The sequence below is a fragment of the Phocoena sinus genome, chromosome 16 (genome assembly GCF_008692025.1).
Source record: "Phocoena sinus isolate mPhoSin1 chromosome 16, mPhoSin1.pri, whole genome shotgun sequence".
Classification (NCBI taxonomy): Eukaryota; Metazoa; Chordata; class Mammalia; order Artiodactyla; family Phocoenidae; genus Phocoena; species Phocoena sinus.
Genome location: NC_045778.1, coordinates 39,305,183 through 39,325,204, shown reverse-complemented (window position 1 = coordinate 39,325,204; position 20,022 = coordinate 39,305,183). Strand labels below are relative to the sequence as shown.

General features: G+C 38.8%; 1 protein-coding gene across 13 annotated transcripts in view; it reads right to left on the bottom strand.

Annotated features, from left to right (window-relative positions):
* The window catches only part of MARCHF8 (membrane associated ring-CH-type finger 8), a 112,773-nt gene that overhangs the window by 17,142 nt on the left and 75,609 nt on the right, over positions 1-20,022 (bottom strand). For all 13 annotated transcript variants that reach the window (XM_032607475.1, XM_032607476.1, XM_032607474.1 and 10 more), the window contains one exon: positions 6,403-6,453. In XM_032607475.1, the coding sequence (XP_032463366.1) occupies positions 6,403-6,453 (51 nt within the window). The remainder of the gene's footprint in view (positions 1-6,402; positions 6,454-20,022) is intronic.

Genomic DNA, 20,022 nt, shown 5'->3' with positions numbered 1-20,022 from the left:
AGGTGACAAATGAAATCAGTTACCTCTTTAAGCACACACCCTCCCCGACCCACAATCTAAAAGAATATTCAGAGACCTGCTTGAAACCCCTTTGCTGGCCCCAACGCCCCAAGTCCAGCCTCCCTCTCTGCTCTGCGACTCGGCATTTGTCACCGAGCACTCCACAACCTCTTGCTCCTCCTGGGGATGCTCCCACACCCCACCCAGCACAACTGGCTGTTCCTCAGGTTTCTCCTCAAAAAGGGCTTTTCACCCCTATTATTCATTGTCCTTGTACTCTGTTCATTTCTTTCCTGGCACTTGTCAAGGTTTATAAAAAGATGTTACTGGAACAATATGTTCACCAAGAAGCTGCTGCTGTTCAGCCTTGCACAGTGCCTAGCACACAGGAGGTGTTCAATGAACACTTGTTGAATAAATAAAACAAGGACACTCTGGAGTAACTGTGTCTCTTTTAATATGTCTAAAACAGAGGTTCTCAAACTTGTTGGTCTCAGGACCCCTTAACACGCTAAAAAAACGGAGGCCCCCAAAGAGCTTCATTCTTATGTTTATTTGGGTCACATCAACCAAATATTAGAAAATTTTAAAACACAAGACCACCAGCACACATTCCATTAGTGTCAGAGAGAAGATGCCACCTTGCATGCCACTCAGTCTCTGGAAATTCCACTGTACACCTGTGAGAGAATGAGAGCAATAAAAGCAAATAGTGTCTTCGTATTATTATGAAACCAGTTTTAACCTTCTCCCTCTCCCTGCCAGGAGATCCAAAAGCAAACTGAAAACTGCTGGTCTAGAGTTTCAGCCAAAAATTAAACTGTAACCAGTCAGAAGGCTATAAAAAAAGAAAAGAAAATATGGTCAGTCAATCTTTATAAGAGGGGAGCCAAATAGCAAGACACTGACCATGGAGCTCCATCAGGACCCAGAGTGAAGCTATGTGGTGTTCATGACACACGTGAAGCAGGCTGTTACCACTTGATGCCATTCAACTCCACCAATTCGTTCTCCTTGTTTCTACTGCATGAAAATAAGTCTTTTGTCGTTGGGATAGTTGTTTTCTTCAGTATAAATTAAGAAAGGCACATTCGCCTTATACTTAACCCATAGGTCTGAGTAACCTAAGTCTGTCACTGGTTAACTCTGTATTCAGAAACAGAGAGAAGCAGGCCTTGGTCCTGACAATCACACCAAGGTGTGTGGCCAGCAAGCCACCATCCTAAGGCTGTATTTACATCTGACATGTGACATTCTGCTGTATCTCATTCCTACCTAATGGCAACATTAACTAGAAAATATTCAAGAGCTCCAGGAGAGTCAATGCTCAAATTCATTGAGATTTGCTTGCCAAACAACAGAACAGCAATAATTTTAAGTGCTCGTTAAACATGTCCAATCTGACTTCTACCCAGGAACACTTGATTAACCAGAGGCAGGCACATAATGTTCATGGTATCTGAATAAAATTATGCAGAGCTCTAAAATACTCTGCCAGGTACCACTCTTCAGCAACTGCTGGAGCTTAGTGAACCTGCTTGGCTGCAGGGAGGAGGGCACCCATGCTCCAGGCTTCATGATGGATGTCTAGCCTGCCACTGCCATCACCCTGTGGTAAGTGCTGCCAATCATGAACTTGTTCAAGAAATTGTATCATCTGGACCAAATCCAATTCCCCAGGTTGAATAAGAATGCTTCCCTCAGCATTCTCAGTAAACTAACGCCATGTCTGTGTGCTGCCCTTTCCCGCACATAAGGCTCCCTTGACAGGTATCAGCAGAGGCTCAAGAAAGCCCAGCCCCCTCAGTGAACCTGGCCTAGGCCAATTCCTTTTATCTTAAAAAATTCTATTTGGACAGAGTGAGTTTAAGCCGCCTCAGGGAATTCTAACCTTCCTCTAAAGGGTTTTAGGTCAAAGTACAGTGGTCCTCACTGGAATGGTCCCAACCAACACAGCCCCAGGGTTTACAGGTACCTTGCAACTGGGTGGCCATGACAGCCATCACTCCCAGTGACCAAGGCTGCAAATACCTGCCTTTCATCTTTACCTAAAGAACTGGATTTCCCAAGAAGGTGACAAACCAGTTTTCTACTACAGTTTAACCCCATTCTGGCCAGCTCCTTTTTACCTTTTATGTCCTGCTTTAAGTATCCCCTCCTCAGCCATACCTTCTCCGAGCAGCCCTTTTAACTTCGGTTCCTCATAATTCTGTACCTTAGCCCCTTTTCTTTCACCTTCATAATAATTCTGCCTGCGGGTATTTTATGGCACTCTGCTTTTCCTCTCTTCTCTGTTTAGTTCAGCATTCAAAGCATAATGTCTTGCACACAGTTAAGTGTTGGACAAAATCTGAACTCATGCAATACTCCTAAACGCTGCACTGGGCCTCCTTGTATACGTTACAACTGAGGATACTTTATGCCGAGTGATGAGACAGCTTGCAGGTGGTGGGCAGTGGTGGTACAACACCCCTGGACAGGGAGTCACATCATCTCACCCTAACATGGCAGGTCTTCCAGGAGTAGCCTCCGTGATCACCCAAGTCCTCCGAAGGCTGTGTCAGTATCTCGCTGCATTCCCCCCACCAGCCCGTGTTCCAAGTCACCCTGGGAGTGAAGGCCACCTGTCAGCCAGGGGCTGAACATCACTCCTACAGCAGAGACCCTACCTCTAGCCCTTCCCCTCTCTGCACCACACAGCCTCCCAAATCCCCTTGTCTGTCAGAGCTCTAGTTCACAAAGGGCAGAATCAGGACCAGTGGTGGGTGATAGAATAAGAGTTTAGGCGACACATCGAAAGAACATTTCGTACTAGTTTTTTAACAGGAGCCTAATGCAGACTGCAGGTGACTGACTAATGTGAGCACAAACTAGCCTGAAATCCAGCTAGAGGCTGAGCTGGCAGGAAAAGTCTCTTGACAAGACAGCAGAGATCTCAGGTAGCATAAAACATGTCCATGGTCTGAATTTTCTTTGTATCTTCCATCTCAAGTGTATGAAGCATCTGCTTAAGTATGTTTGCTACACTGAAGATAAGTGTTTTACATATCTTGGCCTAAAAGTAGCTTCAAACAACAGGCCCATTTTATAAATACAAGGAAGAACTGCATTTTCAAAAACTAGTTATCTTGGGCTTCCCTGGTGGCGCAGTGGTTGAGAGTCCGCCTGCCGCTGCAGGGGACACGGGTTTGTGCCCCGGTCCGGGAAGATCCCACATGCCGCGGAGCGGCTGGGCCCGTGAGCCATGGCTGCTGAGCCTGCTCGTCCAGAGCCTGTGCTCTGCAACAGGAGAGGCCACAACAGTGAGAGGACCGCGTACTGCAAAACAAAACCAAAAAAAACTAGTTATCTTGCACAGCAGTCCTGCCCTCTGTTCTGCAGCCCCATTTAACTGGTTCATGCCTAACATACTTAAGGAGGCTCACATTTTACAACAAAATTCATGCTGAGGGGATCACTGGGAAGTTAGTGGTGTGAGCACACAAGACTCCCCACTCCTGAGGTTTTCTTTTGATCCCAGTTAAGTGTGCAGGAACTCCTGCTGTGGAAATGCAATAGACCCAAATCTTCTTTCTGCTCTGAAAGCTTTGAGGCTTTCACAGTACCCCTGTTTCTAAGAGTGTGGAAGTGTGGAGCTAAAACTTCTTTTTCAGAAAATTCCAACCCTGCCTACAGGAAAGCTCCAGGTCAGCGGCCTTGTTTGTTTTGTTCATCATTTTATGCTAGCACCTAGAGCTCAGTGCCTGGCATAGAAAACACACAATAAAAATGTGTGCAAGAAGGAAAAAAGGAAAAAAGCCAGAGTTTTGATTAGATTTCTTAATTTTCACCCCCAGGTGATATTTATCTTAAAGCATATACAGGCATACTTCGGAGATATTGTGAGTTCAGTTCCAGAGCATTGCAATAAAGCAAGTATCGCAATAAAGCCAGTCACACAAATTTTCTGGTTTATACTATACTGTTTAGTATACTAAACAGTATACTATACTATACTGTACTCCATTAACTTTGAAGTAACATTATAACTAAAAAAGAAAGTACATACCTTAATTTAAAAATACTGTTGAAAAATGCTGACCATCATCTGAGGCTTCAGCAAGTCGTACTAGTACCATCAAAGATCACTGATCACAGATCACCATAACAAATATAATACTACTAATGAAAAAGTTTGAAATATTTAGTGAATTACCAAAACATGACACAGAGACAAGAAGAGAGCAAATGCTGTTGGAAAAATGGTGCCGACAGGCTTGCTCAATGCAAGGTTGCCACAAACCTTCAGTTTGTAAAAAGCGCAATATTTGAAAAGTACAATAAAGTGAAATGCCATAAAACGAAGTCTGCCTATGGTTCTGTCTTTGATCAGTAATGACATAATAATAGCTACCATCAAGGACTATCCTGACCCAATCAACCTAAGATCACCAGGGTTCAACCAAGTTTGACAAGAGTCAGTTTACTGACTCATTGCAATGAGGAAGCTGTCCCATGGCTCCTTGCCAACATTATCCCTAAGTCTCAGAGCAAGCCTGAAGGTTGTATAATTACCCTAATTTTACTCATCAAGAAATTAAAGTTCAGAGGAGTATCCTTCCGCAAAGTCACATGGCTAGAAACCCTTGTCCACCTAACCCTCTAACACCCTCACAGAGCAACTCAGAAGGCCCATGCTCCAGGCCTGTGACAAGCCCAACAAACGTTCCTCTAGACGTTGTAAGCCATGAGTTTACAAACTTTTTTAACTATAGGAGGAAACTTTCCTTCAAATAAAATCTTACTAAAACCATAAACAAACAAGAAACATATATCTGAGGTACAGGATAATAACATCCTTCAGAACTGCTCTTAGCCATTGGAGCAAAGCAATGAGTGCTACTGTGTGCTTTTAAAATGTTTAATTCAACTTAACCAGACAGGCCATTTAGATCTATGCCTTCTTACTTTTCTCTATGCTTATATGTTGGACAGCTCCTTCAAAAAGTAGTAGGGCAAAACTGGCCATTTTACTAAGACAGTAATGATCTACCACTACACAGTTCTACAGCTCCAGCATTCCTGGCTGAAGGAACAGCAAAAGAAAAGAAAAGGAGGTTGGAACAGCAGAGAGTATTTGGTGAAAGGTATTTATATGAGGCGGCTGAAGCTACCCTCCACTGGTCTGGGGGAAGGTCAGGTCAGCAGTGAACCAAGAAGCACTCTGTAAATGGCCTTTAGGCACACTAAGCACTGTGGACTTTTCTTTTCATGCAAAATTCAGCGGCAGAATGACATGATTAGATCACGAGTATGCCTAAGAACAGATGATTAACGTCTTAAAGGATTTTCTACATTCTACTTTTAATTCAAAAGTATATTATAGAGTGATATGAATAAAAAACATTTGGCATATAATGTCACTGTTTATTTTAGAGAAATTAAGAGGCCTGAGACAGCAGAATAGGTTTTGCCACACTATTCAGATCTTCCTGTCAGGATCTGACATAGACATGATGCGAGAGAAAATCCATCTTTGCAAGGAACCTTCATAGACACACCTGTATGGACAACGGGTAGGCTAGAGCCCGTGTCTAGGCTGAGAGATGAGCAGTGCATGGGAGCAAGCTCACAGCATGGGAGACACCGTCTGCTGGCTCTGGGGTCACCCCTAGCATCTGATGTGCTCCCGGCAGGCTACTCAAGTGACTACCCCACAGGTGTATCAGGTGCTGTTGGCTGCCGATTCACCCCTCTGCCCTCCTTTTCCTAGCCACGTTCCAGCTGGCGGGGGTCTTATGATCCAGTTCTGGCCAGTGAGATGTAAGCAGAAGTCAGGCAGCTGAGGGGCGTTTCTGGGAAAGCTTTTGCTTTCCTGTTGAAAAGGGTCACTCTCAGCTGACAGACCACAGCCAGGGTGCCTGGAGGTCCAGCTCCCACCTTGAGATCAAACATGAGGATGACAACGTGCCAAGGAAGGGGGCACAAAGAAGGCGGAAGGAGTCTAGATCCCCGGCAACATCTGTGAGCACTGCGTCAGCCCTGAACCATCCGCCTCCAGACATCTTGTTATCAGAACAACAGAAATCTATAGTTATTTAAGTCAGTAGAGTTGGTTTTTTATTACCATCAGGCAAATGCATTCCTAATTGAGGTGACAGATTCTCTGGTGACTCTCTGAAATTTCTTTTACCTGAAAGTAAACAATTTCTACCGGAAGAAATGGGGTTTTCTCCTATCAGTCACTCCCCCCAACACAAATCTAGAATTGCCTCACTAGAAAAATATAACTGCTATATACCTCACATGGTCCCAGAGCGGATTAAAGTAATGAACTGATAACTTTATGTCTTTAAAAGAGAAGAGTGTAAACACATGCCAGGTATAAGAAATAAAAAATAACATATTTCAGTAGCACTCTACCTTAGAAATGTTACTTGAATGACTCATGGAATGTCCCAAAGTCTTCTCATGCTGCAAAAAAACCAAACAGGTTGTTAAGTATCAAGCTTTGATTAAAATGGGCAAACAAGTAATTGAACATAACAATCCTACTAACAAATCATTCCCTCAACTAGAATTTGCTGTGCACAAACTATTATGCACCAGGCCAGCTATGAGATACTGAAGAATTTGGCAAAGATGAATAAAACAATAGTCCTTGCCCTAAAGGAATTTATTAACAAGAAAAGAACAGGAATTTGGAACTAACTGTAAAAATAAGACAGCAGCAGTAAGTATCTTAAGAAGCATTCAAGTGGAGGTTCAGAAGCAAGAAGCTGCGTGTTCAGTTGTACACCATGTGGTCCACACGATGAGGAGCTGCTATAAGATGTGGAAGGGGAAAGCAGGACAGATGACCCCACCCAGGCTGTCTGGCTGCAAAGTGCTGGGTACTCTGCAGGGATACTGCACAGCTCACACCTACTCCCTCAAGCCTGTTTATCCTCCTGGGTTAGAGAAATCTGAGAGTCCTGCCAGCCTCCTCCGTCTCACACTCCTCCACCTTCAAGTCACAAAGTCTTAAAAACAAATTCTTCCTCCCTAATGTCTCTCAATCTCAAATCCCATCTCCATTTCTACTGTCAATGCCTTCATTTATGTTCTCTTCATTTCTTCCTGTAATTCTACCTGTTCTTTCTGCTTTTAAATTGACCTCCCTGATACACAATTGTTACAGACTGAATTGTTAACCTCCCATCCCCAATTTATATGTTGAAGTCCTAACTCCCATTACTCACAATGCCACTACATTTGGAGGTGGGAATCTTTAACATTGTAACTATGTTACAATGAGGCCATTAAAGCTGGGCCCTAATCCAATATGAATGGTGTCCTTAGAAGAAGAGGAAATTAGGACGCAGATATACACAGAAGATGCAGGGAGAAGATACCACCTATCTACACATTAAGCAAAAGGGTCCACAGGAAAAACCAAACCTGCTGACACCTTGTTCTTGGACTTCTAGCCTCTAGAACTGTGAGGAAATAAATTCTTGTTGTTTATACCACCCAGTCTGTGTCTGTGGTACTTCGCTATGGTAGCCCTAGCAAACGAATACAATAATATTCCACACTATAAACTTCTAAAAAAAGCAAATGTTCCAAATGTAAATTTGAGTTTTAAAAATAATAAAGTAACCTTCCCTGAATCCACTCAGCCTTGCTCTAAATCAAATGAGTTAAATAAAAAAGCTATTACAAATGGAAGAGATGATCTTAACGTGTATTTTTAAAATTATCTATTCTCGTTTTCAGTTCACACACCATGCAATAACCATGGTGAAGATCAGAGAAGGTTGAGATGTAGGTAAAATTCTTTGATCAGAAGGAAGTACAAAGGCACTGGTGGCTCATTTAAAAGCTCCTTTGAGGAAGAGCTGATTCCATTCCACCAAGGCTCTCCTTAAAGAAAGCTGGCCACCAAGAAAATTTTGACTTTCTCCTTCCTCTCAATCCACCAAATCACAGACTGCCTTGACTTCTGTACGCCTGGCTCCTGAACACTTGATATGACTAAAATGATGATGAAGAAGTGTTTCAAGACCTCCCAAGTAGCCTGCAGTCAGCACGTGTTTTGGCAATGTTGTCTTCTTTGTCTTTATAGCAATGTGCTTGTGTAATTTTGGGAATAATTTTATTAAATTCTCCCTTACTTTATAAATCTGAGCAGGAATAGGAGTTCAAGTCTCTTAAATGTAATACAGTACAGACAGTGCTATTAAGTGTTTAGTCTCACAGTATGTTTCTTGGTCTTTCTTAAGTTCGTCAATTAGATAGTTATAAAGGAAAAGAAAAAAGTATAAAGTGTGTTCAAGGTGTTGGCAATATATCACCAAAATCTACCTCTCTGGGAAATGAGTCCCTCTGTCCACAGAAAAGGTAAATTTATAATCATTCAAGTTTCATTCATGAGTCAAGAACGTACTAGGGACAAACATACGGCACTGCTGTGAATCCAACTTAAAGGCTCATCTGCTGGTGATTTACTACTAAATTTTAATTTAGTCTACTAAATTAAAACAAAGATACCATATGCTTTGGATTATTTGTACAGAAAACCAATTATAACCACTATCAAATTACCTGCTACCTTACAAGAAATGGCCATAACACCATCTGGATATCTACAGAAAAGTTCTGAGCAGCAATAATTCACGTCCTAGACCTTCTGACATTCATTATTCCGTAAAGAATGGTACTGAGTTAGGGAGAAGCCTAGCTGTTAAGCTAGGTAACATTATAAATCCAGACTGAGATCTAAAGGTTGCTCTTTACTTTATGAACTTGAGAAATAAATTTAATGATGTAATAAAGCCTTTATTCTGTCTTCCTTGTTAGAACAATTCAATATTTTACCTGGTAAAATCAAACAGCCAGCCCCAGAAGATACAGATGTTTTAAAGGCTGAAAGCTGTCAATATTTGGTATTGCTTCTCCACTACTTGGTAGGAAAGTAACAATTCAGTTTCAAAAGATCATATATTTGGGGTTTTTTTCCTTAAACACTGCTACACTTATTTGGGCTTACTGAAAGGAAGCAAATCCCAGGACTCATTCAAGTCAGTTTCTCATTCATTCCATACTTATTTACTATGCAACTGCCATTTACAAACAACTGTTATCAGTCACAGAATACCGACAAAAATAAATCTAATTCCTAGGCCTGTGCCAATGTTAACATTACCACAGAAGTGCCTTGAAATAGTGTTTCAATGAGGAATGTACATCTAGGGAAAAGGTGAATGACATAAAAAAAGCACATACGTAAATTACATCAGGTAGAGTGGGTGACACCATTCTCTCCTACAGTCAGAATGTCAAGTTTCCCAATGAGAAGAGGGAAAGTTTGCCAAACATCAATGTTGAGAACTGGAACGAGGCATAACAAAGAGAAAAAGAGTTCCAATCCAGTTCAAGCTGAAATTAAGCTTCAATGCCTAAGTGATAAAAACCCTGGCAAATTATCTTCACACAGTCTCTAATACATTCCGTCACTGCTCAGTGGGTCCCACCATCCCGTAACCCTGGGAGAGACGAGAGCCTCACTGCACCCTCCTTCCTCAGAGGGCATGGAGATGTCACACTGCTATACCACACACCTCCCTCCCTGTCTGGCTCTCATCTCCACATCTCTTTATGGACTCTTTTTGTCTACATTAAACAAGAAGCCTCCTCAGAACACAGCTCCATGCCCTCTTCTCACTTGTTGTCTTCCTTAGACCAGTCCTTCTGAAACTTTGTGCACTCGAATTACTTACGGACTAGCTAAAATGCAGATTGTTAGGTCTGAGGTAGGTTGAGATTCTGTGTTCCTTATAAGTTCCCAGGTGACTCCCATGCTGCTGGTCCCCAGGCCACACTTTAAGATGCAAGTCTGATTCTAAATCCCAGGCCAGAATAATCCATAAAGGCTAGGACTCATTTTTTATAAAGCAAATCATGACTACTGAAAAGGTAAATTTCTGTGTAAAAGATGGCAGTGAGCTCACAATTGAGTTAATACAAATAAGTCAGTCAGGGAACAGATTGATAAATAGACTGGAAAAAACTGAGTTAAGGTGTGAGAAAGGAAAGTTTTGTTAATGTAAAAAGTTACCAAATCACAAAGATAAAGAGAAGCTCTATTGAAAAATATGGGACATTTCACAATTTAATCAGTCCTGTCAATGATTTTGCAAGTCCATATGTGACTCCAATAAAATGTACTTTGCGGGTAGAGCCAAGATGCAGACCCTACTGAGACCAAACATGCCCTGGAAAAAGCCAAGAATTAACAAGAAGACAATGAGGTGAGGTGTCTAAGCAAGTTTTGGGGACTCTGTATAAAGTAGTCAAACAAAAGAACTTCATGTGGGAGTTTCCCTGAAACTCTGAACATGACCAGTCATTACACACACACACACACACACACCAACTTATGTGTAACAGACATGGGTAACTGTCTACTCAATATCCATCACCACCAACAGAACTCCAACTTTATTGCGAGCAGCGGCAGACCCAACCAAAAGTTCTCACTTTCTCACACTATTTTGCAACGAAGGGTAAATATCTAAGAAAGTTCTCTCTAAAGATATTACCCTTGAGGGTTTCTGGGAAAACATTTTCCTTTCCTGAAACTGCTATTCCTTTCTCCAGCATTCCTCCTGCCCTCAGCCACCCTGGAATATATATGCCATGCCAGGAGGAACAGCAGTACCTTTGGTCTCAGGACTCCTTCACAACATAAAAAATTACCGAGGACTCCAAAAACCTTTTGTTTATGTGAGTTATATCTATTGATATTTACCATATTAGAAATTAAAATGGACAATTTTAAAAATATGAATCTCTTAATTTATTTAGAATTAACAATAATAAACCAAATTAAAATAAATAACATTTCTATGAAAAACTATTTTTCCAAACAACTAAAGTGAGCAGAGTAGCATGTTTTTACATTTTTATGAATCTTGTTATTGTCTAATTAATAGGAGACAGCTGGATTCTCATATCTGCTTGTGCATTCAATCTCCTCTGATATGCTGTTTTGACTGAAGTAAATGAAGACTATTTGGCTTTATACAGTTACGTAGTTAGAAAAGGAATATGTATTTTAATAACCATGAAACAATTTTGGATATTATTCTTTGTACTACACAAAAACTCAACAGTTACCTGGCATTTAGATTCTGAAATGATATTAATGAACTTTTTTTTTTTTTTTTTGCGGTAACCGGGCCTCTCACTGTTGTGGTCTCTCCCGTTGCTGAGCACAGGCTCCGGACGCGCAGGCTCAGCGGCCATGGCTCACGGGCCCAGCCGCTCTGCGGCACGTGGGATCTTCCCAGACTGGGGCACGAACCCGTGTCCCCTGCATCGGCAGGCAGACTCTCAACCACTGCGCCACCAGGGAAGCCCAATGAACTTTTAATACTCCATTAAAATCAACTGCCCCATCTTTCTTTGAAACAATCTCTTAACCATGCATGACTTTATAACATCACACCTTGGCCATCTAGAGATTATTGGCTCACTGAATTATGCAAATCTCTAAGACTGACATATTTTATTATGCAATATCAAAAACCCCCACACTCATTAATATGACCATCAGTTGCATCAGAAGAATATTTAATTATTGAAAAGCTACTAAGCTCACAGTGATGCATACAAGTTTTCTGAAATTCTAATTTTTGCTTAGAAACCTCAAATTTGGCAACAAAAACTGTTGCTTGCTTTCCTTAAAGTGAAAGACTGGCTCATTAATTCAATTTAGAGAAAATGTTTGCCAAATACCCAAGTCAAAATAACTATAGTTTGACTGTTATTCTTTCAAGTAAAAATTATATTCCATTAAAAAACGTAACTAGTTCAGGCAGCAACTCAATCATACAAGTGCTTTGCTCTGCACTTTGGTATGCAGTAGAAATTATTTATACCAGAGATGCAAAGAAGGAATCACACATGACCTCTAATGAGGAGAATAGTCAATTAAAACTGGTACACATGTTAGAATCAGCAGAAAAGGACATCAAAATACTATAACTGTTTTCCAAATGTTAAAGAGATTTAAGATATAAAAAACAATCAAATCAAAACTTCCAAAGACAAGCAAACACTGAAAATGCTATACAAAGATATATAGTTATTAACACCATAGATAAAACAAAAAGGAATTCTTAGAAAGCATTTGATAGCACGAAAAAGAGAAGAAAGAGGGAGTGGGGTGAGAATACATGATTTCTCTCTGTATCATTTTTTACAACGATTTATGAATGTACAGTTATAATATAAAAGTTCAGCTATATACACATACATGTGTATGTATTTATGTGTGTGTGTGTGTGTGTGTGTGTGAAGTGTACAGTTTAAACACCCTAAGTAAAAGTCAGAGATTTTCAGACTGAATAAAAAAGCAAGACATAACTACATGCTGCCTACAAGAAAAACACTGTAAATACGTAAATACAAATAGGTTAAAAATAAAGGATGGGACACCAGTAACAAGATGACACTAATAACAAGATGATAGAGGTGCTGAGATCTGATGGAGACTTTAAGCAGCCATTATAAATATACTCAAATGAGCAATCACGACACTCTTGAAGTAAAATGGACTCAACAGCAGAGAGATGACAGAATAAAAGAATCAAGAACTTGATAGAAAAAGTATTCAATTTAATCAACAGAGAGGAAAAAAGAATTTTTTAAAAATATGAACATATCTCAGGGATCTGTGAAGCAAAACAGTCTTACAGTCCTATCAGTAGAATCCAAAAAGTAAAGAAGAATTACAGTGCTGAAAAATATTTGGAGAAATACTTGCTAAAATTTTCCCAAGTTTGGAGAAAGACATACACCTACAGATTAAAGAAGGTGAATGAACTCCAAAAAGGATAAACTAAAAGAAATCCATGCCCATGATATCATAATCAAATTGCTCAATTTGGGAAATAAAAGTACAAGAAAATCTCAAGTTTAATATTTTATTTTTCTGCAAAAGGAGAATATTAGAAAGTCCTAATATTTGCTTTCAACTAGACACCTTTGCCCTGATTTTCCCAGCCTTGCCCTTCAGTAGGATTGGTTCCCACTCCCAGCTCTAGGAGTGGGTGCTGACTGGCCTAAAACAATCACTGTTGACAAGAGATTGCCTATCTATCACCACTTAAATCCATTTGGTCAATTCCCACATTAGGGTCTGTTACTTGCAACTCTCCAGGTCCTGGTGCCAAATTCTGTTACAGTTAAGTTGCTATCCATTTATTTGTTTCTAATCAATGGCATAGGCTGGTAACTAATGCCAGTCTTTTGGTCTAGCCACTGTCTGAGCTAGGAGGGAATTTCTGTTTCCTAGCAACATTCTGCCCCTACTCCTTGCCACAGTGATTGGTTGAAGGCCAGGATAACATTAATTCCTTTAGGACAGTCAGAGCCATCTCTTAGAGCTACCCTATTCAAACCACATGATTCTATCCTATTCAAATATCCTGGGAGGGAAAACTGGGATCTGCTTGGAATGGAGAGAACTTTGGCTCTCTACTATATTTGCCTTGATTTGTTTACCTCTGATAAATTATTTTCCATTGGGAATTTGGTTTTATGGTCTCATCATCTTTATAAGCTCTGTATTTCTATAAATGGGTTAATGGGTAAGACTATAGATAATCTGATTTGTTAGTTTTTTCTGTTTGTCTATTTGCCTGTTCAGAGCTCAAGTCAATTAAGAACTCATAGCCACAGGAAAGAAAACAGCTCTTTGATACAGACCAATGAATTTTGTAATTTTATGTTTACTCTTGACCCATGGCTGAAATTTTGGAATTGAAGCTATAAGCTTTGTGTCTGCATGTCTATGTGTCTGTAATTCAGAAAGGTTTTTAACTTTCATTGTGTGAAGATGTAATAATTTTCTACCTAGGAATGGTATTAAATTAGATTATAAATCTTATTAGATTATAAAATCTCTGATATTAAGGGAATCTAGAACCAGAAGCTGACTTATATAGGTAAGTACTTGTATAAATAGAGTATTCCTAAAATTCCTAGAAAGTAGGGAAGGTGAAATTCTAATACTTCCAGTGTGGTAGATTATAAAAGCATCCCTACAGAAACCAATTCAGAAATGTCTTAAGAAATCAGATTAACATAATTTAGGCAAATTTTTGGCAAATGAGACTGGCTTCATATTTATAGTTTAATAAACATAGCTATGTCTTTTCTGATTTATCAGTGTTAAGTATAAGCATAGATTTTTATTCTATCTGAGTATTTTTCCCAAACTTATAAGTTTTCTTTTCTTTTTTTTTGTGGTACACAGGCCTCTGACTGTTGTGGCCTCTCCCATTGCGGAGCACAGGCTCCGGACGCACAGGCTCAGCGGTCACGGCTCACGGGCCCAGCCACTCCGCGGCATGCGGGATCCTCCCAGACCGGGGCACGAACCTGTGTCCCCTGCATCAGCAGGCGGACTCTTAACCACTGCGCCACCAGGAAAGCCCCAAAACTTATAAGTTTTCTGATTGAAAAAACTACCATTACCTCTACCTAATGTTTAAGACTATGAAAAATGTAAATCTGTGTTTAACCAAATCCAATCATTATTCTGATGAACTTATATTTGGATGCCTAGAATATTTATAAGTGAGAATACTGAAACATTTATTAGTAAGCATAATTTTAAATTTACATACTTTTGCTTCATATTTCTATGTGCTACAAAAAGACTGCATCTTTGAATCTGTTAATCTGTTAAACGTGTTCAATTTTTGTCTCTACAAGACTTGTATAAGAATATATGTAGCTATAAAAAGTTGTATTAACGCTGGATGTTAGCCCTGCTAGTCTGCTAAAATGATGGTGTGTGACAGCTCACAATTATCCACCCTCTAGTTTCCTCTGTGTAACAGAAGTTATTTTGGTTAAAAGTCGAAACTAACACATGTGAATGAGACCACTAGAAGCAATGGTGAACAAGAGGTACAACTTTATGTGTTCAGTAATGAGATGGGTTTTTGGTTTATTAAGGGGAAAAAATAGTTTTGTCCTAAAATAAAAGGGCTGGTTATTCCAGAATGAGAAAGAACTTGTGAAGAACAAAACAAAGTTGTAGAAGGTTTGAGGAAAGGGAATTTTATTTGCCCTAGCCCAAGCTGGCTCATTCTTGATGGGTTAATTAATGAGATTTCATAAAAGAGCTTGTAATTCCTTTAGTATCAAATATTATGCTGATGCAAAACTAGAGTTTTAACTGTTAAAATTACAATTTTCTTGATAATTGTTCTTCTCTCAGTAAGAGGTTATTCTTTAACCTCTTTATTCTCAGTAGAGTTATTCTTTACCTTCTCTACAATATCCCTAGGTAACAGACTCTGTGTTTTATCAGATTAATTTTCTGTGCTTTTTATGTTAACTTTATTATGTCCTTGATTTAAGGAGAAAACAAAGGTTCCTCACTTATAAAAGAGTTAAATTCTTTACAATAATGTTACCTTCTATGCTTATTTTTCAAATGTTTATTGTCACTTTAAAATGAGTAGTCACTGGGCTTCCCTGGTGGCTCAGTGGTTAAGAATCCAATGCCTGCCAATGCAGGGGACATGGGTTTGAGCCCTGGTCCAGGAAGATCCCACATGCCACAGAGCAACTAAGCCCATGCGCCACAACTACTGAGCCTGTGCTCTAGAGCCCTCGAGCCACACCTACTGAGCCCGCGAGCCACAACTACTGAAGCCTGCATGCCTAGAGTCCGTACTCAGCAACAAGAGAAGCCACCTTAATGAAAGGCCTGTGCACCACAAGGAAAAGTAGCCCTTGCTCGCCGCAACCAAAAAAAAAAAAGAAAGCCCATGTGCAGCAACGAAGACCCAATGCAGCCAAAAATAAACTTATATTAAAAAAAAGCTAGAGTAAATATTAAAATGAGTAGTCATTGTTTCTCAGGTACCCATGATCCAATTTCTCTTTTAAATGTTCAAATCTCCTGAAAACTTTTGGTTTCTTGTCTTCACAAAATCAAATCCTAAATGTAAAATAAAATGAAATCAAAATTTCATGGTATCTTTTGCTCCTAAACCTGTCTTTGAGATTTCCCAGGGGAGCCCTGAAAAATCACAAAGGTTTATCTTTTCATCCTATAAAAGGAAAGGTACTGAGACTAACTAGGTTTTCTTGATTTGTTACTATTGATGAACTGCATGGGAAGAGTTAGGAAATGAGAAGAGATCTGTCAGTACTGCGCTGTCATGATACATTTCTATTTATCAGAGTCCTGATGCTGCTCTGTACTCTGTAGCTGTTATCAGACATGATTTCTGTTATTTTTTTTAAATGTTAACGTGGTCACTACTTTAAATATTTGAATCTAGCATCTTTTGGCCAAATGGTTTTCAGTTGGGGATTCCCATCACCTACTATGGAGTTTCATTAATATACAGAAAGTTTAGGACCTATTTCAGACTTACTGAATCTCTTTACTTGACAGTCCTGATATATTTGTGTTGTATTGATGGTACATTAATGTCTAAGGATTATTATATCTGAAGATTTTTTTCTCTGTAAAGTTTATGCTCATTCATTTTTTATAAATCAGATGTACTGTTCATTGCATTCCTTAAATACAGAGTTTATTACGTTTATAATTATTTTGTCTAAAATTTGGGGGGGACTGACTTAATTATCTTGTTTTGCATGCCGAAGAAATAGCCAAATTTCCCTGCCAGTTACATGTTTCTTGAAATAAACACTCTCATAAGACATTTCATTTTTAAAATTATCACTAATAGAGTAAGCACAGCCATTTTAAGTCTTCTGCCATCTACAGATATTTTCTGTTTGTTTATTTTAGTCTGATGTTTCCCTGAAAGCTCTTGCAATCAGCTACAGGCTAGAGGGCTGTGTCAGAGGCCCATGGAAAAGGACTATACCAGGTACTTTTGCGTACAGGCTTCTGATGGCACCATTTAAACAACTCTGAGACCATACCAGTGAACTGAGTCATGATTTCCAGAACTCTTACCAAGATTCAGTGCAATAAGAACTAATTGAACAAGGTTAAATGAATTGATGAGGGAATACTGTTAGTTTTGTTTTAAACATTCTTGATACAGGAAACCCTTTCTCTTTCCTTTAACTCACAATAATTTAGTAGACTCTGCTTTTATAAACTGAAATGAAACCCCTGTCAATGATATCTTATTCTCCCTGCCTGAGCCCTCCAGAATTCATAACTCTTATTGCATATTCTTATCTTCATAGCAATAAAGTTACCTGCATAGGTTCAGTAAGAATCTGTCCTCTTTCTTACTAGGACATAATTGGAAACTCTGAATTTGCAGCTAAGCTCACATTTAAGGATGATGCTCATTCAATCAGATATGACCAGGCACATTTAAGGAACTCAGGTTGTATTTTTCAGCGCCCTTCTTGGGAAGACTGGCTTACAAGGTTCCCAGCCTTACAGACAAGTAAGGAAAGCCAATTCCTGGCAGGCCTAGGAAACAGAGTATTGGGGGGACCTCAAGAAATTAGGAAAATTTATAGGTGCTATAAGTGAAATTTGAAAGCAAGTTCTTGGTTTGGCTTCCTAATGTTAGGACCACAAATAATGAGGCTTTAAAAAATCCACTCTGATATTCCTTAGAAAAACTTCCAGCAAAGCAACTTAAGAAGGCCCATAAGGGAAATTAACACTCTTGTTGCCCCTATATAAATAATCAGGCCAAATCCAATAGGATCTTAATTTTGATCAAGAATAATTTTTCTATGAGATTTTTTAGCAAAAGAGGGGAGACTATAGGGGGAAAATGTTGAGTTTCAATGGAAAACTATGAGCTATGTGCAATTCTTTGTACAATGTAGGTACTTAATAAGTAAGTAATGTCCTATTTGAGAGCTACTTTTGACTTCCACCCCCCTCCCATGGAAAAATCAGTTTTGTCTCCATTTGCAGTTCTCAATATTTCCTTTATATAAATTGGTGCTCTTCTGACTTTTCCTTTGAACTGGTTAAACATCTGCTAGTTCTTTCATAACACATGAGTATAACAAATTCCTTAATATATGTTCATGAGAATCATGATTTTACCTTTTCCTGAAAAAATACTTTTCTGGTTGTAAGCTCATCTTTTTTGTTTTTTCTTGTTGTAAAACACACAGAAAACTTACCATTTCAACCATTTTAAAGTGCACAATCAGTGACATTAGTATACTTAAAATGTTCAGCAACCATCATCCCTCTCTAGTTTCAGAACATTTTCACTAGCCTAAAACAGAACCCCATTCCCCTCTTCCAAGCCCCTAGCAACCACTCATCTGTTTTCTATCTCTGTCTTTCATACAAATGGAGTCAGACAAAATGTGGCCTTTTGTGTCTGGTTTCTTTCACTTAACATGTTTTCAAGGTTTGCTGATGCTGCAGTATGTATCAATAATTCATTCATTTTCACAGCTAAGTAACATTCTATTGTATGGATTTACCACATTTTGCTTATCCCTTTGAGATGGGAAAGAGAGAGATACCTCTCTGTCTCCACACATGTAAGGTTTTATTAAGGCAACCCAAGCAGACTAATAAAGTCGGTAAAAAGAACTCAGAAAAATTATGCAACAATCTACATCTATCTGAAAAATAAAAGCAAAACCCAGATAGTTTTAAGGAGTAACAAAAATAGAACAAAATATCATTTGATAAAAAAGTTCAAATTTGAAATAAAATTTAGGGCACATTTAGCCATTACAATTTTAACTCAGGAAAAAAAATACATCACAAAAGGGTGAAAAGTCTACAATTTATAAAACTGTATTTCAACAAATAGACTAAGACAATTTATTTAAAGTAATGCAAGATGCATTAATAGTTGTCTTCAGTAAAATAATACAGTCCAAATTTATAATAGTGTGATTATCTGCTTCATTTTTTTAAGCTTTAATGTGGCAATAATAAAGTAACAAGCAACTAAAAAATTTGAGATGGTCAAGTGTAAAACCATAACAGCTAACCATTTGTTCTTGGGCCATTCGTCTATGTTCTCTGGATTTCAGTTTTGTTCTTTATAAAGTGGGCTTTTGTGGGAGCGGGGAGGAGAGAGAAGTCAACAGAGATGACCCCTTTTGGTTCCACTGAGCTCTCAAATGTGATATTATCTATGGGGAATATGTTGCCCTGCTTAGTTCCACTCAGCTCCAAACATACTGCAGTCTTAAACCTACCCTAGAAGTTATGAATAAATGGGTTTACAGTTTTAAAAGCTTTCTGACATAGAATGATAAATGCTTTTTAAAATGTTACATGTAACATAGCATGATTAGAATGATAATATTCCTAGTAAGGTATTGATGAATACAGTCTTTTCCAAATACATTTTCCATTAAGTAATTTTCATTTTTTGAACATGAAATAAAGTTATACCAAAAAATGAAAGGTCTTTGTATTCACTGTTGATTTTTTAAAAACCTTAATTTAAAATGAATGTTAAGGTTTAACATTCATTTAAAATGAATGTTTTAACCTGTTAAGGTTAAAAAACCTTAACAGTAAAATGAATGGATTTTAATTTCTGCTGCTTTAAAACTCTTTATATATCCAAGAAATACATAATTCCTTGAAGTTACCTGAAAAATGTTTACCAATACAATTCAGAATACATTTGTTGTAAAAGTTTTCATAGAAACTGCAACACTGTAAATACTATAACCTTTGTAGGAAGACTTCTTTTTAGTACAGAACATTCTCATTCAGGGAACATATTTATTAACCACCTACTATGTGCCCAGTACTGTTCTAGGCCCTTGGGAATGATGAGTGAACAAAACAAAGATCCCTTTCTCTTGTGGAGCTTAAGAAAATGATGCAGAAGGAGACTGCTGATCTTCACTGGTTGTCTCAGAGCTCAGAGTGTATGTGTTCAAGGGATGTTTGTTTACTTAAGAGTTTCAAAACTATAAATGGTATTTCATGATGAAATATGTATATCCAATTTGGCCCAGATTCCTTGAGGCTGGCTCTTTTCACCTTTACTACTTTTGTCCCTCCAGCTCAAGAGCAACTCATAGCCTCAG